Below are 27,959 nucleotides of genomic sequence, written 5' to 3' on the forward strand. Positions count from 1 at the left end.
ATGTTCGAGAAGGGGCCTCACGAAAAATATATGTTTTTCCGCAAATATATACGTTCCAATAAACATATGTTTTTTGAAAAAGTATATATGTTTTTTAAAAAAGTATATATGTTTTTTGAAAAAGTATATATTTTTTTAAAAAGCATGTTGATGTATTTTCTTCGTAAGGCCCCTTCTCGTACACCGTAGTAACTGTAAAAGCCTTGTTTAAATTGTTAATGGATTGACTTATATTAGTGCCGTAGTGCGCTTCAAAAAATGAAATTTAGACAAGTACGTATCGTCCGTCAAACAATGAATTGTAAGTTTAACCTACCAAGACTCGCGCCGGGTTGGAATTAAATTTAACGGGTGATACTCTTAAAATATTTGTTCCAAATAATTGAAGTGCTTTCCCAAAATTTCAAGTTGGTTGTTCATGCAATTTAACCGAGTTATGACCCTTTTAGTTTTAAGATATTGCATTATTGCAGATGCGTGATCTCGGCACTTAATCAGTCAATAGCGAACGAGAGGGATTGGCGTGCCACACCCACTGTAATTAATTAAATTTGACGAAACTTTCAGGAAATCTAAGAAGAATTACGTGAGTTATTAAAGGGTTGCGTGTGGGCAGTTACTTCTGGGCCACCCTGTAGTACTAGTCTAGAAAGAAAACGATGACATCTTCTTATTACGGTGATGGGCCGATAACACGACCTGGCAATACTCGTGTATTACCAATTATACCAGTCTGATGAAAATTAAAACAAAATATCTTGGATTATCTGAAATGTCATGGTAGACAAAATTACAAAATTGTATCACATTTTTCACATATTTCAATTTCATACAAATTGGATAGTTCATGTATTCGGTGTATGCATCATATTTTGTAACGTTTTAAATACAGAAATGATAATTGATAAAAGATGACATGACAAAGAATAATTCAATCGGCTAAACCAGAATAAATGCTCATTATTCATCGTCCAATTCAAAGCTATTTACTATTAGGTCATGAAAACGGAAACGGTGTTTGGGCTGTAACGGATCCAAGATCAAAACCAAAAAAATCGGATCAAAAATGAAAAGCTAAGGTGTAAAAGAATAATCTTAAAGCAGAGATTGAAAAGTCAATTATTAATCTCAACAAACAATAAAGTTTTCAGTCATCAATATTCACAACAAATCGGTCCAGGAATAATACAGATCGCGCCTAACTCTTGTCGAGTGCTAATAAGATGCTCAATCGACAAAAGCCTCGTCGTCAGTGCTGTTGAGATTTTCCATAGAAGGTGGAGTAGTTGCTAACTCTTTACATCTGCAAATAATTGTTCAAAGTTAGGTCTCGAACATCAAACAGTCCTACCCTAAATGGTAGTTTTCTACCCAAGAGTAAGTTCACAGTATAAATCCAGTAAGCTTCGAGTTAAATTAAACAACAGGGCTTTTTCAGCAGAGAGGAAAAAATGAGAAGATTTTCACAAATATTATGCGTATCCAAAATTCCAAGAGCATAGAAAACCAATAAAAGTGAAATTTATTTTTCCAAACACACGACAAAAGACTAAAAAAGAGTTTCGTTGAAAACATTGTGTTTTTTAGCATGCTGTGAATGTTTAATAATCTCTTCGCCTTATTTCAACACTCGATTGATTCAACGTTTTCGAAAATTTAGCCTCTAATTTTAGAATAACTACACATTGCAAGTGCTATGTGATATCACTATGCCCCGTAAGTACTTCGCTCTTTTTGGCCCTCTTCAGGAATGTTAACTCAGTTAACAGTTAATAGGACGACCGTCGACCAGATCAGGCGGGTATAGGACACAAGGGCGGTACTTACCTAAAAGGGTGGACACGAAGGCGGACGAGTAGGTCACTAGGGCTGATTACATGACTCACTTCAACATGGACACGAGGGCGGAATCAAACACCGTCCTAAATGATGAACTAGTAATTTTAAATTTTCATACGCCCTCGTGCCCTTCACCCTTGTGTCTTCCACCCTCGTGTCCGTTTACCGATTGGGGTTGTATGAATTTAACTTACTTATTATATATGAGGGGTAAAAGTAATATAATGTTTTTTACATTTCCAAAGAAATGAGAAGTCCAAACCTAATTAGAGGCGGTATTAATTGTACACATGTCCCAGGAACAGACTAACTCAAACTGTGACTTTTAAAGGATCTCGTTATCCACTTGTAACACAATTCACTTCAGCGAGAACTTCAGCCTAGCCCCTGTTAGGTCCTTAGTTGACTAATACGTCAAGTAGGTGAAGCTCATCAGAAGAGGGACATGACTTTAACATGGTAACGTGCGCTCGCACGCCGACATTTCAGAATATACACTCTCCCCTCTTTTCGAGATCTTATTCGCCACTGAACCATCTTTTCTCTTGAGTGAGTGATTAAAATACCAATGACCCCTCTCTAATTCTCCACCGGCCACCTCCCTGGCCCTCCCTTAACGTCCTGTTATCTGACCATTTCACCAGTCACCACTGCAGGGTCTTACCAATCTCTAATGTACAGTATACAGTATGCAATGTACATGATAGTAATATACACAATATTTTGTCAGCAACTCAGGAGAGAGATTGTCACACTCTGCACTGCATCACAATAACTCACAACACATTGAGAAGCTGTTCTGTTACAGAAACAGAGTCGGTGTCTGTTTTGCAACATCTCATCGCACGAGAGTGAGAATATTTTAATGATCTGGGGTTATGTTTTAGCTGAAAGTCTTGTAGCCGATCTATCCCTGACATTAATACCTCAGACTGTACATTTTTATGAGTTATGCGCTGCTAGTGTAGCTATAACAAATACCTTACACTGTTAAATCTGATTAACGGAGTAGGAACACTGACCTGCTCATACAAGGTTCCGAGGTGCTGCGAGTCAGCTTTGGTAAGAATTGCTTCACTTTTTCTAACTCTTTAATGATCTGGGAATAGATTACATTTTACAAACATACACGCCACTAACATACACTACAAATTATTACTGATTTCGATGTCTCAATCATGGACAAATAAATTTAAGGTGGAAGGGATATCAGTAAGGAAAAAGGAATCAATTTAATCTTAGAATTTAATCGAACCTGTCTAAATGTTGGCCTCTCTTTGGCTGGTCTGCTTTTATAACAATTCAACATCAGTTTTTTGAGGTCACCGGGGCAATCTCTTCTGATCTTTTTGGGGTCAGGAGTTAACATTCCCAGGCCCACTTTGAATATAATCTGATCCTTAGTAGTGATATGATTGTACGGTAGACAGTTCGTACTGAGTTCGTATAGGACTATTCCAAACGCGTACACGTCTGAATAAATGGAGTAGGGTGAATCGTTTCTGATAAGCTCAGGAGCCATCCACAAGATGGACCCACTTGGCTGGCAGTTGATGAGCTGCTCAGAGTTACTCCACCTGCTCTTCACAGTTGCCAGACCAAAATCTCCGATCTTAACCGTGCTCTCGTCGGATAGGAAGATGTTGTTAGACTTGAGGTCCCGGTGGATAATGTTACGCGCGTGAAGATAGTTCATGCCCTGAGCTGTCTGGCGAGCTATTTCCACCAACTGGATCAGCTCGAACCTCACTTCCTCCACGTAGAGTCGCGACGACAGTGTGGAACCGTCACACCACTGAGTCACAATCGCGATGTAAGGTTTTGAAATACAGCCTACAAACAGCAGGATGTTGACGTGCCTTGTTTTCCTCAGGATGGCCACCTCGTTTTTGAACGCCTGCAACTGTGCAGGGGTGGGATACGTTACATTAAGTTTCTTAACAGCAACCACACCGTGCCAGTAACCCTTGTAAACAGTCCCGAACGAGCCAGATCCGATCCTCTTGTCCACGACCACGTCCTCTTCCGAGATCTCCCAGTCGTCGGAGGAGTAGACGCGGTGTTTTCTGTTCAGAGTGGGTGAGGGCGGTCCGGGAGTGGGTGTGCTTTCTCTGCGGACTGTGGATACGGACGACTTTATGCTGCCGCTACGTCGCCGTGGTAAACTCCGTACTTATTTATGTTGTACGTGACGTTCGGTTCGGATATACTGCGGGTCCGGGGCACAAAGTTATCGTCGGTAGGGTATATTGGAGTGTGGAGCACTGCGTTTCCGTACCTGCTGAAATATAATGTGATGTTAAACGTTTGACCCTAACCATAGTTATGCCGATGAAATTTTAACTGGATCACTGTAATCGCTAAAAGGAAGATGTGCTGACGATATAATAGGAGGAAACACAATTAGTTTGGAAAGGCAGGGACCAAGGTCAAAAGGAAATCGCGGCACGTGCAGAATCGCGATTTTTCCCATTCTCCGCGACAAATCACGATTTTTGACGTTTGCCGAGACAAAAAGATCCTCGCGACAAATTGCAATTATTCCAGTTCTCTGATGACCAAATTTGCGCATTCTCCTTTAAATCCGAGGGCCAAATATCACGTTCTTTGTTATTATATGGAACTAATCACATCCACAGCCTTCCGAATGTAGGTACGGACCGAAAAAGTATTTTCGGCTCATTATGCTCAGGGTAGCATGAAACATGAACAAAAGTAGTTTCTAGAAAAACTTTGAAAATAATTTCGATTTAGAAAATTTTCGGTCCGAGTCATTCTCGATAGGTACAAGGAAAGTGCCTCAATATGTAAGTTACTCTCCTTGTTTCTATATAAACATAACTTTTATAATAATTCTTACGTGATAATTATAACAATTTTCTATTATCACTAGAAGCCGCACAGACCTACCATTTACACACAAACCAATTAGTAATTTTCATTACCCTAATCCTATGAACCAGTTCATCCCTAATTCATAATTCGTGTAACAACATCATGAAGAAGAGTTTGTTTAGATCTTAACACCCAACACTTAAGATGATTAATATAGATGCTATTGTTTTTCCTGACGAGCCTTTCGCTCCCTAATCTATCTATACTAACAAGCTAGTTAACGAATTTATGACATCTAAGTTAGCTCTGCAAATACATTATCTTTCGCAAAAGCAAATTCACCGCGATTTTGCCGCCTAGTTTGACTTGTCGCGGGCCGTGGCGCCACGATTTTTGGCCTAAATAATCGCGATTTTCTTTTGTCCTTGGTAGGGACCGGTGAGAGACAAAGACAGAAGGGTTTCAAGTGAATTTAGTTCGATGGAAAACAGGTGGAGTAAGGCAAGAGTTCGGTAGTAGCGAGTATATTAGTGTCTCACGAGGAGCCGACGGTTGACAAGGTTGGGTGACGGCTTGTTAGGAACCGTAAGCTAACAGAGGCAACATGTATGTGGGGTAATAATTTGTATAAATAGTGCGATTCTGTGGTCTGTAATCTGTACCTTACGTTGTGTCTGATGATAAGCATAGTTGGAATTTATAGTATTCAATATTATGATAACTTTTGTAACTTTACAACAAGATTTCCAACACATTATGTGTATAATAGACGACTAACGTGACTAAAATGACTCGATTTCAATCTGATGAGAGATTGTGATCCAGCTTGACACGTTACTCGTTTGCTAAGATTCACCCTCTTTTGTTTTTTAATTAGATGTCGATAGTTTTAAAAGTCAATGCATTACCAACTTGCCTTCTGATAATAATGATAAGAAAAATTGTTCTAGATATAATATTATGTTTTTCCTGATTTAAAAAAGTAATTCTACTTTCTGATGTTTTTAATGTTACGTCATGAAAAACGTGTGACACTAAACGTAGTTATGGACAATGGACATGTTGATCTTATCTCATAGATACCAAATTGACGTACACAAATCTGATAGAACGAATAACGGCCAATGGTGCAAAAAAGTGCAGTGATTGGTCAATACTAATGACTCAATAGTGCGATTCCGCACCCACCGCACTTATATGTTGCCTCTGATTGCGATCAACCATCATATGTATTAAAATATAAAAGTCTTTAAACGGAACATTGTAGAGCGTATAACACTATTTTAAAATGAGCAAACCTCTCGAACTCGTCATTCTCCATGGTTGTTTCTTGGCACGTGGTAGGAGCGTACTTAACACACTTCTCGTGGTACCTTCCATTGCAGTACATACACCTGAGACGGACAAATCCGTTATTTTCTAATCCTGTTATACTCAATTTTCATTTATTTATGTTTAATTAAGTTAAAAGTTTTAAAGGGGCTGAGTTAAAAATTTCAAGGAATTTGCTGGAAACCTAAAAGTGTCAAATTAAATAATCTTTAAAGTATTTTTCGGAAACTGTGGACCAGGAGACCAGAGGGGGCTAGCTTTGCCTAGTGCCTCCCTCTGTGACAACTTTAAAAGAAAGTGGTACCGGGGGTCAGTGTGATTCTTGGGATTCCTGGAACCGGAAATCAGCTTTTTCATTTTGCCAATAACTCAAAAAGTAAGCATTTTAATGCCATGATATGTTGATCAATAACTCCTAGATAAACATGCCTATGCGGATTCGAACTTCAAAGCCATTTCGAAGTCTCTACGACCCTCAGAAGAAAAGGGGCAGTTACGTCATTGGGTCAATTAAGGGGGCATACACCAAACCTGTCCAGACCAAATGACCTCATAGGCAGTTCAGTGACCTTCTAGCGCACCGTTTCCACACCAAAAAAATTATTTTGAGAATACCTATTTTTGTAATCGAGCATTTCCTGGTTAAGAGTGCAATTTTCGGATAAAAATAATTTTTTGGTTAAGACGCTATAAGTTAATCATTTCTTGCGGTATCGGTTCGAAATTTTGCTCGCCGTTTATTCACATCTATTTCAAAGTGTGTGTAAAATCTTGATATCGTATCTAAAAAGGCTGGTGTGTTATGAATTTTTATGAAGGTATGTCCAAAGTTTGACGAGTATTTGAATATTTGCAGGACGTGGCCTACTTATAAATAGATAATTGTTTGATTGAATAAGTTAGTGTGAATAATAAGTGTGTTATATACTAATTAATTTGGCAGCGGTTTATTTTAAGATTCATTTTTCAAACAATTTCATTCGTGAGTCACGTTTATCTGTATTTAAGTTTACTGTTTGAATTATTTGTAATTTCTTTGCCAAGGAAACGTTCTAAGTTCACGAGGATCACAGTTTGACTCACAATACAGTGAAACGTGATTTGTGAATTGAATGATTGATGCTGCCGGCAATTTACAAATAATACGTAAGATAAGATATATTATTATTTGTTCTTTTCTGATGAGGGAGGGAGGGAGGGAGGCAGGGAGGGAGGGAGGGAGGGAGGGAGGGAGGGAGGGAGGGAGGGAGGGAGGGAGGGAGGGAGGGAGGGATGGAGGGATGGAGGGATGGAGGGAAGGAGGGAGGGATGGAGGGATGGAGGGAAGGAGGGAAGGAGGGAGGGATGACCACATAGGAGTATTTTAGGTTTGGCTCCTGAAAGTCTGCCACGAGCTCTAACACATACTGGGCACTGGCCACCATAAATACCTCCATGCAATTTCTCCATTCTGCAAAAAATATCTGCAACAATTGTGATAATTTGACCCCATGCGCTCCCATACGACGCAATATAACATATATGTCGAAGTCGCGTGTTATCTCGGATTTATCAGCAACACTAGGCCCGTTGAAAAGATTGAAGATGAAATGATTGATTCATCTCGGTCGATGTTCGAATGAGCCTGAAGTCACGTGTGAGGAGGGAACTCCTCTCACTGCTCGCAGGATGAGGAGCGGGCTCGTAAAGTCCTTCCACAATTCCACATCTAAGTTTCCTGTTTTTAATTGACCGTTGGTCGTAAAAATTGGTAGAGTTTACGCTCTGTTGGTTATTGATTTAAAGTTTTCAGTAGAAGCCCCACTTCCCGTTGCCATGGTTGTTGAACGTCAATGTAGTATCTATACAATGCAGACAGCTTCACGAACTACATCTACCCAGTGCCCAACTATTTGAAGTCGATCACAATATAAATGTTTTTTTTTCCCCAATTTTGTTATGGTTTAGGTAAGCTACTTTTCAATCAATAGGTGGGTAGGCGACAGTTTAAATGACCTTCAAGGCCACTAAGGGGATGAAATGTCTTCTTACGAAGAAGAAGGACAAACCGGTTTCATCAGATTACGAGAAACTGTCTAAAGGTAATGTTCCAGTATTAGTTCCTTTCCACTAACGGAAGTAAATCAAAAACTCAACCACACCGTAGCTTAGAATTCACAATTAATTACGAGGATTTCAAGAATACCTTAATTTTCTTAACTTTACAGAACTAACGAACAAACAAACCCTACAGAAATAACGAACCCTACTGAACTAACGAACCATACAGAACTAACGTTAGTTCCTACAGAACTAACGACGTGCCATCGAGTGACGATAATCATTTTTGCTTGCCTTGGAATGTACGTGGTGTACATGACCAAATTGTACCCCTCTGGATTTTACATAGACTTCCTCAAAAAATCTGGCTTCAATACAATCGTTGGTAAGATTACATGTTCGATGAACAATAATTTTCGTGATAAAACATTTCACATTTACTTAAGCTGCAATTCGGAAAAATATGCATTTGGATTTTAAACCAAGGTGACTCTTGTATTTATGATCAACACAATAATCAATAAGAGCTGCTCTTTTTTAGGTACTGTTTCTATTTCTGCAGCCCTAATAACCTCCCCCGCTGGACCCTATATCTACAAATGTCTACCAAAAACCATCAGAAATACGTCTCTTTTCAAAAGATACATGTGTGTGAGTATCTTTAACCTGATTTGCTCCTCTCTGATGGCCGTGGTTCGAGTACTGCTTGATAGGAACTCTGGAGAATCAGTCATTTTCGGGACAATAGCGTTACTGAGGGGTATTCAGGGGTTTGCAGTGGGCATACTGTATGTGGTTTTGCAGGTGAGCATCTTTTTGTTTGGGGAGCTGCTTTTTGTTTCTTTATCTTTTTTCCGAACCTGTGTTTAGCGCAGAGGATGTGATATACGGCACCAAAGATATAAAATTAAACTTATATGTTCAATGTTCATGTGCTACTGTGTGTTAAGTCCTGGTATACGAAATAGACGAAATCTCCGCGCATTTCAATTTCGTGGGGTCACGTTCGTGGACCGGTAGCTGAACTACCGGTAGCTGAACTACCGGTCTACCTGCGCCTATTTCATACACCAGGACTTTAGAAGAACTCTTAAACTTTCAAATCGAATTATTAATAATGCATTTCAGGGTGAGGTAATAGATTTGTATCTCAAGGGAGATAAGACAGCGATGATCTTGATAAGCAGCTTCATGCAAGTTGGGGCAATACTTTCAACAATATTGGGGACTGAGCTGTTTGTAGCTGGTGGGTGGGTATTAGTTAGTATTGGTCTGGCCTCCTTCAACATCCTTCCCCTTTTATTACTACCATGCTTAACGGACATACAAGTAAAAGAGAATCTTCATCAGAGAGTTGAATCAACTGATGAGGAAGATTCCTCTGGCTCATCAGACCAATGTAATAGTATAGGCCCTCAATCTATTACACTGTGGTCACGAAAAGTCGCTTTCTACTTTCCCGATGTAGTCCTATTCCTCAATAATTCGGTATGCGAACTGATCGGGTTTGTGCTCCCGGCAAGGATATTGTATTCTTCCTCCATTTCCCTTTCTTCAGCTGTACAATTACTACGCATCTTCAGCACTGTCTCACTTGTATCTGCTTTAACGTTGAGCTTCATTGCTGGTAGAATTAAAAGGTTTAATGTTGTAGTCACCATGGCAGTAGGAAACTTGTTCTTTCACTTCGGTGCAGTCGTGGCATTTGGAGCGACAACAAATAATTTCAAATTCTTGGACTTTACACACCAGTTGTTGATAGGATTGACGCTAATGGGGCTAGGGGAGGCGTGCCACCTTAATCTTTATACACCCAGCAAGTTTTCTTTTTACGAGAAGTGGAATTTACACAACATTGGTCTCGGAGAACAAGCTGCCAAGATCTACAATGTTGTTGCAAACCTCGCTTCTTGTCTTGGAACAGTTATCTCAGCCCTGTCGTTGTCGGACGAAAGTGAAATCCCAACTATAGTTGCAATTTCAGGACTTGGTGTTTCCTTAACGTTAGGACTATTTCTATGTAACCTGGTCAAATAAGTTTGGACTTACGTACGTTTTAAAGTGGACGATATGATAATTAGATTTTTTAAAACATTACACATAAATTTAATTGAATTTTCAATTTGTGCAAATTATTATTTAGCACAATTATCACATGAGTAGATTTAATTTAAGAAGCTGCCTCCCAGGCTGCTACTCTTCATTATTAGCCAATACTCTATGAAATTAAAATTAAAACGAATCATAGAATGTTTAAACGATTATCTCAACCCCATATAATTAACTTAATTGTTAACATTTCTAAGCCTCATAGTCGCAATTCATCTTAATTTATGCGAAAACTTATTGTTATTAACCACACTGTATATACTACACTGTATTACTACCACACTGTATATACTACTCAGTACTTGCCCTGAAACCTCTCAACAGTCCTTAAATATATCAACTGCATCAAAAACAGCCCATACTTCTGTGGGAAGTTGTGGGAACATAATCTTAAGTTCCACTTACTCCACAAACTACTTATCATCCCAGTCAACAACCCTCAGCAATACTTCCTCGAAACACCTTAATACTATCCAGTATCCACATGATAACTACTTACCCCAAAATCTCCAACACCAACTACTCGTCAAACACACAATCTTAACAACACCCGACATCAAAAATATAAGGGCTGTTCTCTCCTGGTGTTGGGATGGCCTGTGGTGCTTATCTCTTTTTAGTAACCCTACGCCACTATGTGCCACGACACTATACTAGTGTACTAGCTGTAGGGGGTAAGTCCTACGCGCCAGGAAGTGTGCATCTTGATGACTGCATCAGACCGGATTTGAACCCGGGACCTTTCCACAAGAAAGCAAGAACAACTCCTGATCAAACCTACCAAGATGCAAATGTTGTGAAATAACCCCAATTGTACTCCAAGCACACCCATTGAAACTCCAAAATCATCCAGTGCAGCAGCCTCTCAAACATCAACTACTCCTTAATTTACTCCACAGTCTTCAGTCTACAACCAGCTTCCAGTCCTCTAAACAGCCTCCTAGAAACAACCACCTGCCGGCCACCATCCCTACAAACATTTAAGAGTTTATAAATACCATGAATTCTTGTCTGAAACAATTTAAAATTTGATTTTTAATTGTTAAATTTTGCCCCTATTTCACACCATCCCAAAATCCAAATTTCTCGTTTTTTAAAGTAGAGAATGAATGACTTGTTCACGACTTACCATTATCCATTTTTTACGTTTTGAATTTTTGATAGAAATATTTGTAGATCATGAATACGATGTTGTCACATTGAAACGTTGAATAATTCCTTTTCTGATAGGAGCCTTTTCCTTGTTGCATCAAACGGGATCAATAGAAATTTACCCAAGAAAACATTTCAACTATGCGACTCATAAATAATATTCCAATTAAATCAGGATTTTACATTATCCATATAATCGTTATATAGTATACTCCGAAGTTTCAATAGAGTCTAGAAACTTGTCGTGAATTTCCTTTAAGATTCCTTTCCACGATCTTGTCGTTTTACTATTGGTTCGAATCAATTTTATTCTAGCAGTGATAAACAGAGATGTGTCTTTGAACGGCCAGGTAGCGCAGTTGGTTAGCCAGCTTTGCAATCGTGAGGTTGCAAAGGTTCAAATCCCACTGCCTGCCTGGTCGTGGGGTGAGTGTCGTTGACATTCAGCTAAGGATCGTGAGTGGTCTATGCAGCCCCCCGGTCTACTCAGCCGAATACTCGAGAAATCGGGTGTGAGGGTTAAATGAGGAGCTGCACATTGCAGCAAAGTCTCGGGCGAAGAAAGTATGGTACACACTACCTTAACCGTCACTGGCTAAAAACAAATCCTTCGGCTTCCTGTAATTGGCTGGTTGCACTTGTGTAACAATATGGCTGTTGGAATACTCCGAAGTGAAATAAGTGTCTATATAAAAAAAAGGGTGAAAGTTACAACACGATTTACGCAGAAGGGTGACAAATCCAGGTAATGTTGGCTCAAAGTTGCAAAAATTATTCATAGGTTATGCAATGAGTTATTAACATAATTGTCTTGATAACCTCATAACAGTTTGCACAAATAACTTAAGTCGATTAATTCTGCACAATCCCGTGACTTTAAAGGAGAAGTTCGCACAATTTAATTATGAAGATAGTGTGAGCTGAATGGGTGACGGAAAGTGTGATGATTCTTATGTTGCGACAGCCGACTTTAAAAAGAGATTCTGTAATTTAGCAGGCTCGTTGAAAAAATTGAGAAAAAATGCAAATTTACATAATTTTTGATGCAATAAAACTGACTATTAAAGAATTCTATTAGCCTCCTCCCTGCGACCACCGGCTTTCTAGTTCGTTTATAAAATAAGCTCTGAGTATCTAGATTACTGGAATTATAGATTACCAGGTTATAGAAGCTCTGAGCTTCTATAACCTGATATAAAAGCACTCACCTGTAACCCGTGAGCAATAACCGCGTGCACACCGAACAGGATGCGATCTTGAGGTAAGTTTTCCTTTCTAAAGTGTGGGGAGACGGTGAACCTCCTGTGTAGTCTATAGTGATCTGATCAGCATCTATGTCCTCTAAGTAGCTGTTCCATTCCAACCTTTCACTGCGACAATACATTATTATAGGATTGCGTATTTTTGACTTATAGACCACAAAAACAGCGAGTAATAAGCTATAAGCTAATTTGAAGGACTGAGAAAAGTTGTTACAAAGATACGGTGGTAAAGTTAAGTTAAGTCCGTGGTGACCAATACCCCCCCCCCCCCCCCCCCATAACAAACTTACAGTGTCAAAGTATCGTAAGCGTAACAATCAGCAGTCGTCAGATCTCTCAGTTTCAGACCTTTGGATAAAGTCTCTTCTAATGTCACGTCACTCTTAACTTTAACCTGGATTTACAATTTCAATAAGAGAACTTCAAGATAAAGGCATTTATAACCCTAGCAACGCTAGAGGGTAGCAATTATCCTCCTCTTTAGTACAAGGAGGTTGATCTGCATATCGATGGGAACATGTTTACTGTGCAAATTTGTACACGCTTAAGTGTAAACAGGAAGAAGAAACTTGGCCAATAATCTAAGTTATACCATATTTTTAACGTACGATTTCACGAGAAACCAATTGGTGACTGTCTCATAAACACTCAAAATATGACCGAACTGTGCAGTGTGCATATTAAGTAACCTTTGGCTATTTTGGCTAATTACAATTATGATATGATAGCAGCATATAGAATTATTAAATACTAGTGTAACCCGGCCTACGGCCGGGATTTCACTGCCGCAGTTAAAAAGGGTAGGAGTAATTACCCGCTGAGTCAAAACCCGCATTAGGTGACCCAATAGTTTCTTAAACAATAATCTCATAATCAGTTATTTCTTGTGGATAATTAAGTCATTATTAGCCATGAGGCACCACACTCCATGATCATAAGGTCTGAACACCGAGTATTACACCTCATCACTCCCGTCTTGAACCGCTTTCTAATTTTATTTAAATCGTTATAGAAATTAACCCTTGTTAACTCCGCACCACACCCGCATATTATATTTTAAAACACGCATAACATTGTCGTATGAACTCTCTCTCTCTCTCTCTCTCTCTCTCTCTGCAGTCCAAACAGACCCCAAACGCTAACAGTCCCCCCTCCCCTAATAAGCTTAAGGTATAACATTACAGCGAATCTTCCGGGCTAATCCAATTATGACGCTACTTAAATGCAGCTATAACATATTACACAGTAATGAGAGAGAGAGCAAGCCCCATAACTCTTGCCGTTCTGCTCAAGCAATTTTATGTAACATTTGTGGTACAAAACCATCAATTAAACCACTTACCACCGGCCGATTTAAAAAAAAATTTCCTATGGGCTTCATCAGAGTTTTGTCGGCACTATACCGAAAAAACCAGTCCCGTAACTATTACCGTTTTTTTTGTATAACTGTTTGGAAATTACACACAGACACACACACAGACACACACACAGACACACACACATTCTGGTGTTATTAAGTTGATTCTTTCTGGGCGACGGCTGTACCTGCTTGCGTCATCGAACACTGAACAGCAAGATAATGTTCGTCTGAGCAAGATGATAGATTTTGCAATATCTGCAGGATCGGTAAATAATGACTTGCGTGCGTCATGCCAGGTGGTTATATCAAACAAAAGACGCAAGAATAGTATTGGTATATCTATAACAAAAAAAAGCACTACTACGATCAACTTAATAACACCAGAATGTGTGTGTGTCTGTGTGTGTGTCTGTGTGTGTGTCTGTGTGTAATTTCCGAACGGTTATACAAAAAAAACGGTAATAGTTACGGGACTGGTTTTTTCGGTATAGTGCCGACAAAACTCTGACGAAGCCAATAAGCAAATTTTATAAAAATCGGCCGGTGGTAAGTGGTTTAATTGATGGTTTTGTACCACAAAATATGTTACATAAAATGGCTTGAGAAGAACGGCAAGAGTTACGGGGCTAGCTCTCTCTCTCTCTGCATATGTAGCGTATATATTACATGGCGTATATATTACATGGTCATATAATACTATAAACTTATTAGGGGAGGGAGTGCTCAAACGGTCTGTTTGGACTGTAGAGAGAGTTCATACTTTCATACGACAATGTAATGCATGTTCACAAATATGATAGGCTGGTGTGGTGCATGGTGTTAAGGGTTAATTTCTATTGATTATTGATTAAGAATTACTATCTTTTAAGCATACTATTGGATACGTGAGGGCACTCCGAATAGAATTGCTCGCCTAATCCGGGTTTTGACTCAGCGGGTAATTACTCCTACCCTTTTTAACTGCGGCAGTGAAATCCCGGCCGTAGGCCGGGTTACACTAGTAATATAAATACCGATAGTTTCTTCCTGATATCCACGGCAGAGCGTGCGTATCCGTACGTTCAAGGAGTGCCCATATATCACAAAATGTAGAACCGCGCGCTTCTTAAAAATCAAATTTATTCGTCTGTCATTGCCCGTGTGGCAATTTCACTTATTTTGGACAAAGCAGCACACATAACCTTTATTATCGATGCTAATATCCGCAGTTGTGTTACGAGGCCCCCAGAAGAAGTAAGACTGAAATTGGCAGTAAAGAAACGTGGTCAGCCTTCAATAGCTGGCTGCTGGCTGTTAGATAAGAGCTTGATTATATCACTAAATTCTCAATTATAAAAACTACCTGACGGTATGCTTAATATATTAATTTCATTGGTAATACGAAAGATAATTCTAAAATTACATAAAGCCAACTAACGTGAGCACTGGCCACAATGAGTCTAATACATTGCTATGATGTACATTTAGGACCTGAAATTGCACATTTGTAATCGGATGAATTAGGGGGAAAGGTATCTTAAGGGGGGTTTAGGGGGTATTATGAAGAGGGGTATGAGGGGGAGGATGAATTAGGGTGAGAGGTATTAGGGGGGTTTATGGGGTATTATGAGGAGGGGTATTACTGTATTAGGGCCAGTGGAGGGGGTATTAGGAACATAATACAACTGCGGCCACGGACTTCATTTCATTGCCCTGCACTCTGCAATGCTTAGAATATACCTGTTAGCAACACTTGGGGATCTATAAATATGTTTTTTAAAACATAGTAGCGACTTATGATTACATGTTTTAACACTGTTAAATCAACAGGGTGAAACCCTCGTTTAAATCTTCAGAAAAAAAGCCTTCTTCAAATATCATGTCTGGCATAACTGTTATTAGTACTTCAAATCGCTGTTAGTATTCGTATCTTTCGTAATATTATCTTAAATACAATCCTACTTAGTAGTTAGTGGTCAGAAAGATTACTTGATATTGAGAAGTCTGCCTAAAGTTACCACCTGCAAACTGTGCAGCTGTTGCAAAGTGTGCTGCAGAGTGCATCATGGAATCCCTGCAGAACTGAGTAATTCTGCTTATAAACAAAGAGCTGATAATTACAAGCAATACAATAACAGTTAGGGCAGCAGTTAGCACGCTTACACTTATCAGTTGTTTACTGTTTACTGAGGTTGAAGGGGATGGGCTGCTGATTTGGATATACTTATAAAGATGAGTAACTTTACTGTTTAAATTCCTGGACAGAATATATTTATTGTAAAATTAGATAAATAGCAGACGTAAAGCTATGTAATGTGATAAGAAGAGTGCTGTATCAAATCAATATTCGACATTCGCCTTCCATCAGCAATTAAGTTTCTTCTTATTTTTGTAAAACTTTGGTTTACAAATTTTAATTATATGGGGCTACACAATACATTTCTCCCTCATCTCTTCAAGTTTTAAATGGCAGCAGTTTTAAGAATCAATTTTGCACATCTTCAATTTGTAAGTCCCTGTTTCCTCACCCCCAAATTAAGGTCTAGCTCGCGCTAGACTCAATTGGTCCTCGTCTAAAAGCAACTATAAAGTCAATGAGTTGAACTGTAGTTGCGTGAAATATGATATGCCTATCTCGAAAAATTCTTCCCATGACAATTCGCCGAAGTCAAGTTGTAAAAAAGTGATCTTTATTAGCAAACTTTGCCTAATGATAAGGGTGTTGTTGTTGTGAGTAACCACTAACCAGCTGTGCTAAATGCATATATTCTGGTATACTCCGCTCAATTTTAATGTAATTAGCTAATAGCTATAATTAGATATTCAGATCAAGACCAATTAGCCTAACAACACTTCGTACTAGCCACCAAAGTGTGAACCACATGTTCTATAAGCTGTAGAGTACCACTAGAATACTAGCTCGCAGCTGTTGTGGAGACACATTTGTTTGTCTTTGTTACTGAAGAAAGTTGGGACAAACTCTAAAGGAGAGCTGCGAGCCCAGGTGATGTGGGACAGGGAAATTATTACTTTGTTTCTGTCTGGTTCTAGTATACCGTTACAATAATGACTAATATATGTAAAGAGGGTTATCTGGCGTATATCGGAATATTTCCGATCTAGTAGTAGTAACTCTTACTTACCAGTAACTCTTACTCACCAGTAACTCTTACTCACCAGTAACTCTTACTCACCAGTAACTCCTACTCACCAGTAACTCTTACTCACCAGTAACTCTTACTCACCAGTAACTCTTACTCACCAGTAACTCTTACTCACCCGTAACTCTTACTTACCAGTGTGTGTTGTTTGTTAGGGAAGAATATTTTGACGTGTCTCCCCGAAAGTCTCATCAGGACGGTATCGGTCTGGATACGAGGTACTTCCTCTGACTTTAACCTTTCCACCTTGTCGCGGTAATCTTCTATTTTCCTCTGTAGCTCCGCTTCTTCCTGTCGTTAATTAATTGATTAATTGGGTGCTATATAGAAAACGGAGTTTCTCTAGGTATTTAGTGTATGCTAGTCAAGCTCTAGTCACGTAGCACGAACGGCAGGGCGTACCGGATAGTAGAAATGAAACGAGTAACTAAAAAAGGAGAATTAAATAAATGGAAAAGTAATACAAAGTGAACGTCAACAGATAAAAACTTCCAAGTGTTCGCTCCAATCAATTGACGTGACTAATCACAAATGGTAGTGCTCAGTAAGACTGGCTACCGTCAATTTGAATCCCTTAAAATGATCAAGGGGCAACTCAGAAGTGAGCTCTCCACTTCCGGCTCTTCGGGTATACTCTCAAAACTCGTCACGCCACACTGCGTGACGGCACAACGCATTTGCTTGTACCACGCGACACGCCGTCTCGCCAATGAGCACTCCACTAGCAGTCACGCTGTGGTCGCGAGGACCAACCACAGGCCTGGCTGTAAGTCAGGTGCAAAGTGAGCGGACGGCTCGTTTCAGACAGTTAGTCTGACAGTAGTTCTGCCAGCCAACCGACTTACACTCAAATGTGTAACTCCCAAATACGAACATATAAAAACATTGGTTATTATATAATACCCGGAAACACATACTAAATTATACGTCCCGTAAACGTTATACTAAAACTAAGATATCCTAAAAGATATCTCTAAATACCATATTACAACATCTCTACCCAAAAATTTTTTTCGAATATTTTAAAACAATAAAATAATCGCCCTACTCAAAATTTAAATTTCAATGCTTCCACGCATCAAAAGTTCAAAACTTAAAAATGAGTCAAGCCTCAAAGTATAATACACATCCCTAAACCTGTGCATTAAATTTAAATCCTCAAAAACAAATACAACATATAAAATTGCCTTCCACAATCCTTCCAAAACCTTCCAAAACCTTCCAATACTTCCTTTTTCACCAAGTTGTAGAGTCTTCGGTGTTGAGTCTTCATCATCTGATAGAGATGTATCCGAATCTCTAAATCGTTCTTGACAAGCAAACAAAGAAGTCAAACTAAAAACGAAAGTTTCTAACGTTTCCGTCACTAAAGCAGCCCTGAACGGTTCGTGTTGCGAGTAAAGATCCTAATATCCCTATCAGTACTGTTCTGAAAGATACACGTGTTATACCTAAGTAAGGTACTATACCACTGCTAAGTACTAAGTAGAAAGTTTAGCTAAGTGAGTAAGACTATACTGTACTGAAACTAGATTCCAAAGTAAGTGTACTTCCCTATCCGGGCATCTCCTCGTCTTCTACTGGTTGAAGAGTTTTATAAGATCCGTAACTAGTCTAACGTTGTATCCTAGACGATCAGGTTGTCTCCGTTCCTCAGGTCTCCTAGTGTTATATCTGCGCTCCTCCCTCGGAGGGCTCTGTCTTCTTAGATCCACAGGAGAAAGCGATCCTGTTGTGTTAATGTCGTGCCCCACTGTATCATATGACATAGAACTTCTATGACCCATCGTTCCTTCACCAACAACCGGACTCGATGATCTTCTAGCGGCCGATCTTTCTCTAGCCGGAGTGAAGAATTCTGCAGAATTATCAACTGTTTCTACACTATCGCCTGAGGGAATGTTATGTGTGAGAGGTGTCACCGTACGAAAACTAGGATTTGTAGAATTCAGATCTAGTTGAGCAGGTCTATTAACAGCCTTAGGAGTTGAACTAAAACTAGGTTGTTTATAAATGCTAGCTGCACCATCCTTCTCCAGACGAAACTTCTTCGGATGAACCTCTCTTCTCCTCACAACTGGTGCTCTTCTCAGTTGAAAATCTGTCTCCTCTTCACTATTACTATCGGAATAATCTACAAATCGCTCCGATGAGTCCGTCTTTAACTCAGCTCCACTGCTCTTAGCCTTATTGTAAATGTATGCCTGAGGTGGCTTACTTGCTGTACACAAGACCCCTCTCTCTAGAGAGCTTACATCTCTAGTAACCGCTGAAACATTTTCCACCGCATCAACTGCTCCCGCAACTACTGATGCCTTCTCTGTAGTATCAGCCTGAGTAAGACTACAATTGCAATGGCGGCTATCAACTTCAGGCGTAATCTGAACAACGTTTACTGTGCTATGGTCATCACTAAACTTCTCATCAAACAAGAACCCCGGAATCATACTATCCTCAACACTCAACTCATTGCAAGATTCCTCGATCATATTACTGCAATCATCCTTAACCACTGTCTCGCTGCTAACCGGTACCTGCAGCCTCTTAAACAGTATCGGGTGTTTACATCTATAATGTTCACGTGTCACCCGGTTTACTCCCTCTAAGGCAGCTTCAAGACTAAAAGTGCAACTGCTACTAATGCTCGCTACATTTTCTCGAGATTTACCATAACCCTGGTATTTATAGCGGTTAAATCCACCACACTTCTGGTTTCTCTTCCCCGAGATATGATTCGTGGTAAAAGTACAGTTAGCAAGCTCCTGAAGCTTCCTGATGACAGAAGACGACACTTTCGAAAATCTCATTACAATCTCATAAATACGTGTGTTTTTGACCGCGGGTGACCTCCTCTTAAATCTAGGGCCACCCTTTAGAAGTTTAAAGGCACCTGACTGTTAGGTCTATACACTCTGTTCCAACTCTGTTGGCCATAACCACTCTGATATGAAGACCCTCTGTCTTGATATCTACCTCTATTACCAGCTAATCTGCTCGGACAGTTCCTCTGAAAATGTCCAATATCACCACACTCCCAACAACCTTCCAACTGATGGCGAACGTTACGATCATCATTTCTCATGGTAGCTTAATCTCACAAATACGAGCTATCTATCTAGATTTAACTGTACTGCGAAGCTTACAAACGGCTGTAAAACTGAGTGCTCGTTAAAACGATAGCACTGGAATATACACTATACAGGTACCACAAAATGCGTAGCAACACTTACCAAATCTAGTAGGAAGTACTGAAGATCTAAGTCAACCTCCACGTAATTCTTCTGAACTGCGACGTAACCCCGAACTTAGCTTAGCAAATGACAACGTTAGGATCTTATCGAAACTATACTGAATATAGGTGATAAAAGAAGAATCACGAGCGAGAAAATAGCAACACTAAAAGTGGCCTCCAGATATAGAAAACGGAGTTTCTCTAGGTATTTAGTGTATGCTAGTCAAGCTCTAGTCACGTAGCACGAACGGCAGGGCGTACCGGATAGTAGAAATGAAACGAGTAACTAAAAAAGGAGAATTAAATAAATGGAAAAGTAATACAAAGTGAACGTCAACAGATAAAAACTTCCAAGTGTTCGCTCCAATCAATTGACGTGACTAATCACAAATGGTAGTGCTCAGTAAGACTGGCTACCGTCAATTTGAATCCCTTAAAATGATCAAGGGGCAACTCAGAAGTGAGCTCTCCACTTCCGGCTCTTCGGGTATACTCTCAAAACTCGTCACGCCACACTGCGTGACGGCACAACGCATTTGCTTGTACCACGCGACACGCCGTCTCGCCAATGAGCACTCCACTAGCAGTCACGCTGTGGTCGCGAGGACCAACCACAGGCCTGGCTGTAAGTCAGGTGCAAAGTGAGCGGACGGCTCGTTTCAGACAGTTAGTCTGACAGTAGTTCTGCCAGCCAACCGACTTACACTCAAATGTGTAACTCCCAAATACGAACATATAAAAACATTGGTTATTATATAATACCCGGAAACACATACTAAATTATACGTCCCGTAAACGTTATACTAAAACTAAGATATCCTAAAAGATATCTCTAAATACCATATTACAACAGCTATTAGCAATAAGTCAGTAAGTTATCATTTTTGAGACGTGTATAAATCCGGTTTGTAATCATTATTATATAGTTTATTTAAGACAAAGGTCAACCTTAATCAGATTTCTGGCCAGCTCAGTCATGAATTGTTATCGAGTTGAAGAATAAAATCAACGTACTGCCCTTATTATCTAACCACTAATAAACAACTAGTTCTTCAAACGATCTAAGACATTTAACAATTTGTTAGTTTTTGCCCAAATTCCACGGGGAGATCATATATCCTAAAGAAGAACCAATCCAGCATGTATATTGTAAATTGTAATTTGTAAATGAATTTTGAACTCAAGTATACTCGGTTATGACATTAACCCGTTACAAGTATCTCTATCTTCTAAATGCACTGCCCCATAGGCCTAGGGCCCATACAAACAAATTTAGGCTGAAGATGACAACTTAGATAATGAAGATAGCGCTGTAAATTGTTCGTTTTTTCTGAGTCAGATGTCCAGACGACGATGATGATTCCGATGTAATCGAATGATTAAGTAATTAATTACATGTGACTACTACTGACTACATGACATGTTTTGACACGTGACATCGAGAAACCGTACAGCTGTTGCATCAATCAATTAAATCGAAGTATCGTTGTCAAAATATCCACCCTAAACAGATATCTAGCCAATTTTTTGTTGTTGGTGAAACACATTAAACAGAACGTAATCACAACAAAATATATCGAATGATGTTGCTCTAAATATCAAGTATGTCTGCACGTGCATTGCATTTGCGCGTTCCACTCTGATCCTATTACAGGTTACTATACAACTTCATATTTCTCATCCAATTTGCACGTAGACGAACATACAAACAGAAACCTCCAAATTATAAGGTAGATGACTAAATTTGTACATTACATAATTAGTATCTTTGTACATTACATAATCTTATTAGTGATGACTAAATGACTACTGGTTAATCGTTCCCAGTTTCAGCTACTCAATGATAACTTAGTGTAAATTGGGTAAATTTTACCGTCGTTTTGTCCCGGTGATGGGACCTGTGTAGAAAAATTTATCAGGAAGTTGAAAGAATAATTTGATGTATAAATCTTCAATATTTACCAAATGAAAACTCTCGTCCGCTTGATAAGAGAATTTGTCTTAAGTTATGAGTATGAAGGAGAAGCAAAAATTAAAGCCTCAGCTCACAACAAAGTTGATGAGCAGATGCAAATATACTGTATAATTTGTACTACGAGCAAATTATTTTCAAGAGGTACATCTTACTACATATTTTAAAGCGAGACGGTATATAATATATATCTGTTGCCATTTTACTGACACCACGACTTCAAATTTAACACGACTTTCCGCGAAAACCGAGAGATAAATATTTTTTGAGTGGGTCGACTGCTTTTATGGCCTTTTGACCAGCATGAAGAAGTACTAAATTTCCCAAGGAAGGAATAATGTAGGTCTCAAAAAAATGTCTGAATGTCTGAATGTCTGAATGTCTGTTGATACCACAGGTTCCTGCTAGTGAACAAAAGCCGTGTGCAGAAACCTGGGACTGCCCCGTACCATTATCCACATTATCAATGATGATGGTACGGAACATGCATTGAAATATGCCCTCCTATCATCATGGTGAGTATAAGTCAGATGCGGGATAAGTGTAGATAAAAAACTAATTACTTTTCGATTGAAAAGGCCGAAACCGGAGGGATTTTTATTGGGGTCTTAAAATTAAAATTACTCTTCACAAGTTGTATTTTATCTTGATCTCGAAACTTGAATATTGAAAACACTAATTATTGGTTCGAAAATAGCCTCATGCCCCTATCAAGATTCTAAAAAAAGTGCGATGAGATTGGATTTTGAGACTAAAAGTGCGATTTTCACGTGTCACGTGCAGTGGCGAAATGTACTCCCCACCAACCCCCCCCCCCCCCCCCCCCCCAGCCTGCAAGATTTCTTGCCCCACAAATTATTTTCTATTTAAAAAGATTTCGCGAGTCCCTTTGTAAGCGAAATTGTAAGTAAGTTGCTTTATGTCGCTCGATGTTTATTTCTCAGAATTGTAAGTATGTCGCTGTTATTGGATCCATAAATAACGAAAAATTTACGTGCGTATTTTTATGAATTATATTATGTTACATATTGTAAACGTGGTAAGCCTCTCGTAGCACGATGGTTCCCAGTGACATAAATTTAAAAAGGGACTAGGAATCCAGTCTGGAAAGAAAAAACGGCTACCATATATTTTTAAAACGACTACCATAAATTTTTCGGCCGCTCCGCGGCCGGATAACAATTTCATTTCACTTTGCTAATTATATGCTAATTATATTACAGAGGTTTAGTTATTCATTAGTATAGTTATTAGTTCATTAGTATAGTTATTCATAATTGCCAAAAGAGTGGAAAAAATTATCCGTCCCGGGTATCGAACTCGCAATCTGCTAATCTGGAACCGACGGATTAACCAACTAGGCCACGATTCCATACATGCATTGTAATATTTACATATAGATATTCGTGCGCTCCTGCAACTTAAGGTAGTACTATACTAGACTTTAGAATGGAATCAATGTAAGGATCCAGAGTTAATTACCTGCTAGGATTAATAAGTCAGTTCTCCAGTTGAAGAGACCCTTTATCAAACTTTTACCGGACCTCCTTTAATGGCAACCATGGTAACTATAGTAACCACTGTGAATCTTGATCTTATAAACCGATTAGTATCGACAACAACTAGTATCCTTTAAGACTTAGACAGTACAGAAAAGTAAGCCGTCAGAGTAACACAAGTCACAACCAGTAATAATTCAAAACAATCAATACCAAAAGTTCATTGACCATGAAAAGTCGGCTTGATGATAAAGACGAAAAGGCCAGCAATATGAGGAATAGTATTATGGGACCGTTGCATGGTAAATAAACTAAGAATAAACACGCTGAAAAGCGATGAAAATGCAAGCGCGCGACCGAATATGTAGTGCTGAAAGAGGATGCCGAAATCTCGCGGAGAATCTCACGATATTGTGAGCCTAGCTATGAGATTTAAACGAAACTCGCAAAAATCTGGCAAAAATCTCGCGCGCGTTACGTCGAAGTTTTCACGCTATAAACAAGTGATAAAATACACGTTAACTTTAAGAGTATAAAATACATGTTAAGTTCCTAATTCCCTCAACTTTTAAGTTAAACTTTTTCTGTTTCCTCATTTATTTACAAATTTTGTGCGATGAGTCTGGCTCGCAATCTCGCATAAATCTTGACCTGGGGCCTCATGCGTAGCATACGTTGTCTCACTTCTCACAACCGATAGCGACCAACAGGTATCGTCTATGATTAAAAATAAGAAAATCAGCTGGCATTCTTCCTGTAAAATCTCATTATCCTATTCCTGATAAATACCTTATCATTAATTGCAGGACACGTATCGCTAGATTGATCTGACTTCACAATTTCGGGCACATTTTTAGAACGTTAGAGGAGTTGGTTGCTATGTTTCTTAAGGACCTGTTTTTGCTTGTTTTATGTACCAAGCTAGCTGGTACTTGGAGATACGGATCTCGAAGGGAGACGACCTAGCAGAGAAGAGTGTGTGGTGGACATCTGCAATTCTCTTAAAGAAGAGGCTCAGGAAATAAGACGAGAAGGATACTCTGCTATAGACAAAGCAGATGCTATCGGAGAGCAAGCTTATTGGGTAAAGGATGAGGCTTTTGAGCTTAAAGATAAAGCTTAAGATATCAAGGAGAGAGCAATGGAGATTCTGATCTGAGCTAGACGTTGACAGTAGCATTTGTACATACAGTCATACCCGAAGTGCTGCAGATAATAACAAGATTTGGATCGAATTAGGTGGTGTCTTCAGAATTCACAAGATCAAGATCTGAAATATCCGAAACTGTTGTAAAGAGCAGATTGTTGGAACTCACATCTACGCTGATGAGGAGTTGATTGGAGCGGTCATCCAGGCTTTAAATACCTACGATTTTATGGTGTCTGATAAGGATCCAACCTACGCCTCAAGAATCACTCTACACCAGCCTCTGCCCTCTGGCTCTACATATCAGTATTCTTGAGTTGCAGGTCTGGGGTAGTGGACCGTTCCAACAAGACGACAAGTTTGCCTAAAACTAAGATATCTGAACAATTTGGATTTTAATCATGTGCAATGTGCATGATGCCATGCATAGGTGCAGATTTCGTTTTGAGGTGAACTTTTAAGTTCTCGAGAAATTTTCTTAAGTTTGCTTTTTTTTCCTCCTCGGGCACATTCGTAACCTACGGGCCAGGTAAACCTAAACTACATATTGACCGTTATGTACGTCGGTATCTGTTGAGGAGCCAAATCATCTGAAAAGCCCTAAACCTATATTTTGCTCAGGCACGTAGCCAGGATTTTTCTTTGGGGGAATGGGGGGGGGGGGGGGGGGGCTGTCGGCGAGCAAAGCTGCAAGCTGTGGCAGGGGTCTGGGGGCGCGGCCCCCAGCGGAGTCCAGGTAAGGGGCGGACCCCATTGGCGGGGGCTAGGGCCCACATCCAGAAACACGCCATCTTGCCAGGCAGCCTAGGAGGAAATTTTTTTTGGGAGGAAAAACGGGAGGAAAAAGAGGAAATTTTTGAGAAGTTACTCCTAAATTTCGAAATATTTTTTTGGAATAAAGACAAATTAATTGAGGAAATTTTTGAAGAAAATATTTCGATTGTATAAAAATCAAAGAGGAACATCCTGTCAGTTTTGGAACACAGTGAAATATTCTGATTGGAGAATGCAGATTACTATTGTGAAGTTACCAAATTTACGTGAGTACTTGATTCTTTTCAATCCCAGTTTACTGCTGTCCTACAAATTTCTTTAATGCCAAATGTCGTCTAAAACACCCTATTTTGCAAAAATTTTCCGGGGGGCTGTGCCCCCCTAGCCCCCGCCAAGGGGCTCCGCCCCTGGACCCCGCTGGGGGCTGCAGCGGGACCCCTGCCACAGCTTGCTCGCTTCGCTCGCTGCGCAGCTGGATTGGACAAAAATGTATGGTTTGGCATTTAATTATTGCCTACAATCCTGACCTGAGTAATTTACCCCTTTGAGACTTTATTTTGGGTTGAAAATTGAGTTTATCGAGAGGAAGTGAAAAATCTCTGGTTCAAATTTGGATTTGAAGCCATGTTTAATTTTTTCTGTTGAGGTCAATTTTTTGCGCAGAAAGCGTTTGATTTTAGGGGAAAAAATTTATGTTTGCTTTTAATTTTTATGGTGCCGACGACACCTGAAATCGACGAAATCTGCAGGGGTGATGCCATGATGATAACTATATTCAAGCTGATTTTTGGGATCAACTTATTTTTTACGTGGGAATTAGTGTACTTTTATACTTTTTATCTTGAACAACTAGAAAAATGAGTGTGAACGGTAGAACTAGATGAACATTTGTAATTTGAAAACTACTGGATTAAAAAGTCGATGACTGTTTTATTGATTGCAAATTAAAATACAAACTCATAGAATCAATGAACCCATATAATACATGTGTATTAAATTCTCAATTAATGCACCCTGAGTCCTGACCGACATGCAACCTCTTCTTCAATCCAACACCTTACAATGATGAGGACTGCAATCAACCAATAAGTCAATTAGCCTTTCATTAGGTTCTAATCCAAAATGATAAATTAAAGTGCAATCACAAGAGCATGAATCATCAAATAGATCGAAATATTTTTAGAAATGCAAGTTGTATCTAAAAAGATATTCTCAACATCAGTTCCAGTTGGCTAAAAGCTGTGCCTTAACTTTATCTCATTCTAAACAATCATCTTTACTTACAGTGGACCATTTACGACCTTGTCCAATGAAATATTTTTTCTCTTTCTCTCAATGTTTCAATGTGATAATTGTGATGCAGTATATCACTTGGTATTTCCGCATCGTTTTTAATGAATGTAATGAACCAATACAACACTGTATTGTTTTCTATTTTGATCTACTAAACAAGACGGTTGAATTTAAAAATCATGTGTGCAGTATCTCTCAAGGCCATGAAAGTAACATCCACAGTGAAACTCAATCACACCACAGTATTATTTATTTCAATTAAGTTAAACAGTAATTCTCTGTAAGGAGATTTTGAACTTTGGACTTGAAAACTTGTGTGATAAACAGTGGTATTCACAAGTGTTACCGCTTTAAGTTGGTGCAAATCAGTACTATCAGTTGAAAATGGTTTAATTGTGGCTGCGTAACTGTCCAGAAGATCAACTCAACAACCCTCATTAAACTGATTAACATGAACTTTTTCTTTTGACATAAACACTGTGATAAATTGAGGTTCACTGAATCAGCCTATCAACAGCCTATTTATTCCGAACTGGCTGAACAAAAACAATAAAATAACAGCCACCGGTTAAGTTAAAAATATGACGTAGAAAATATTGAATAAATTCAGAATACACACAGCATGATAGATATCTCCTATGAGAATAGAAAATGAATAAAAATGAGAAAATTTAAGTTGTAGAACGAACCTCTAGATATATTGATGGTGGATTCTCCATAGCCCCAAACTGCCTTTGCAACTCCCTTAAGGATTGCTCCTGTATCCTCATAATCTGCTGAGCCTCTTTCACGTCCATGACTAAAGTAAATTTTAGGTTAGTAACTCATGAGTGATTATAAAGTCAAGGGGATAAGGCGATTATTTTTGTCTAGTCTTGAATGACTTTTTTCCAAGCAGTTTCAATAAACTAACAGATGAGTGCGTTTATTTTTGTATGAAAATCAATAGTGATCATCAATAAGGATATTCAAC

General features: G+C 39.1%; 2 protein-coding genes across 2 annotated transcripts; one reads left to right on the plus strand and one right to left on the minus strand.

The window, feature by feature from the left end:
- Positions 1-852: 852 nt before the first annotated feature.
- Positions 853-27,802, minus strand: LOC134815935 (serine/threonine-protein kinase B-raf-like). The gene is given in 9 exon segments (XM_063824549.1): positions 853-1,303; positions 2,862-2,938; positions 3,095-4,005; positions 4,008-4,120; positions 5,973-6,068; positions 12,516-12,677; positions 12,860-12,963; positions 17,205-17,360; positions 27,676-27,802. Coding segments are annotated over 9 exon segments (1,803 nt in total). The 5' UTR covers positions 27,784-27,802; the 3' UTR covers positions 853-1,227.
- On the plus strand, positions 7,981-10,345 carry LOC134815934 (uncharacterized). Its single transcript, XM_063824547.1, has 4 exons — positions 7,981-8,087; positions 8,240-8,431; positions 8,588-8,850; positions 9,175-10,345. Exons 1-4 carry the CDS (start codon positions 7,997-7,999, stop codon positions 10,081-10,083), a joined length of 1,455 nt encoding a protein of 484 aa, XP_063680617.1. The 5' UTR covers positions 7,981-7,996; the 3' UTR covers positions 10,084-10,345.
- Positions 27,803-27,959: the final 157 nt, after the last annotated feature.

Source organism: Bolinopsis microptera, chromosome 5 (genome assembly GCF_026151205.1).
Source record: "Bolinopsis microptera isolate Bmic1 chromosome 5, MBARI_Bmic_1.0, whole genome shotgun sequence".
Taxonomy (NCBI): domain Eukaryota; kingdom Metazoa; phylum Ctenophora; class Tentaculata; order Lobata; family Bolinopsidae; genus Bolinopsis; species Bolinopsis microptera.

What these genes read in the sequence shown, in the direction of transcription:
- LOC134815934 (XM_063824547.1), top strand. Translation starts at nt 7,997, where the DNA reads ATGACCTTCAAGGCCACTAAGGGGATGAAATGTCTTCTTACGAAGAAG. An exon ending in TTACGAGAAACTGTCTAAAG is followed by an intron (nt 8,088 to 8,239) that starts GTAATGTTCCAG and finishes CAAACCCTACAG; the next exon opens with AAATAACGAACCCTACTGAA. An exon ending in TACTGTATGTGGTTTTGCAG is followed by an intron (nt 8,851 to 9,174) that starts GTGAGCATCTTT and finishes AATGCATTTCAG; the next exon opens with GGTGAGGTAATAGATTTGTA.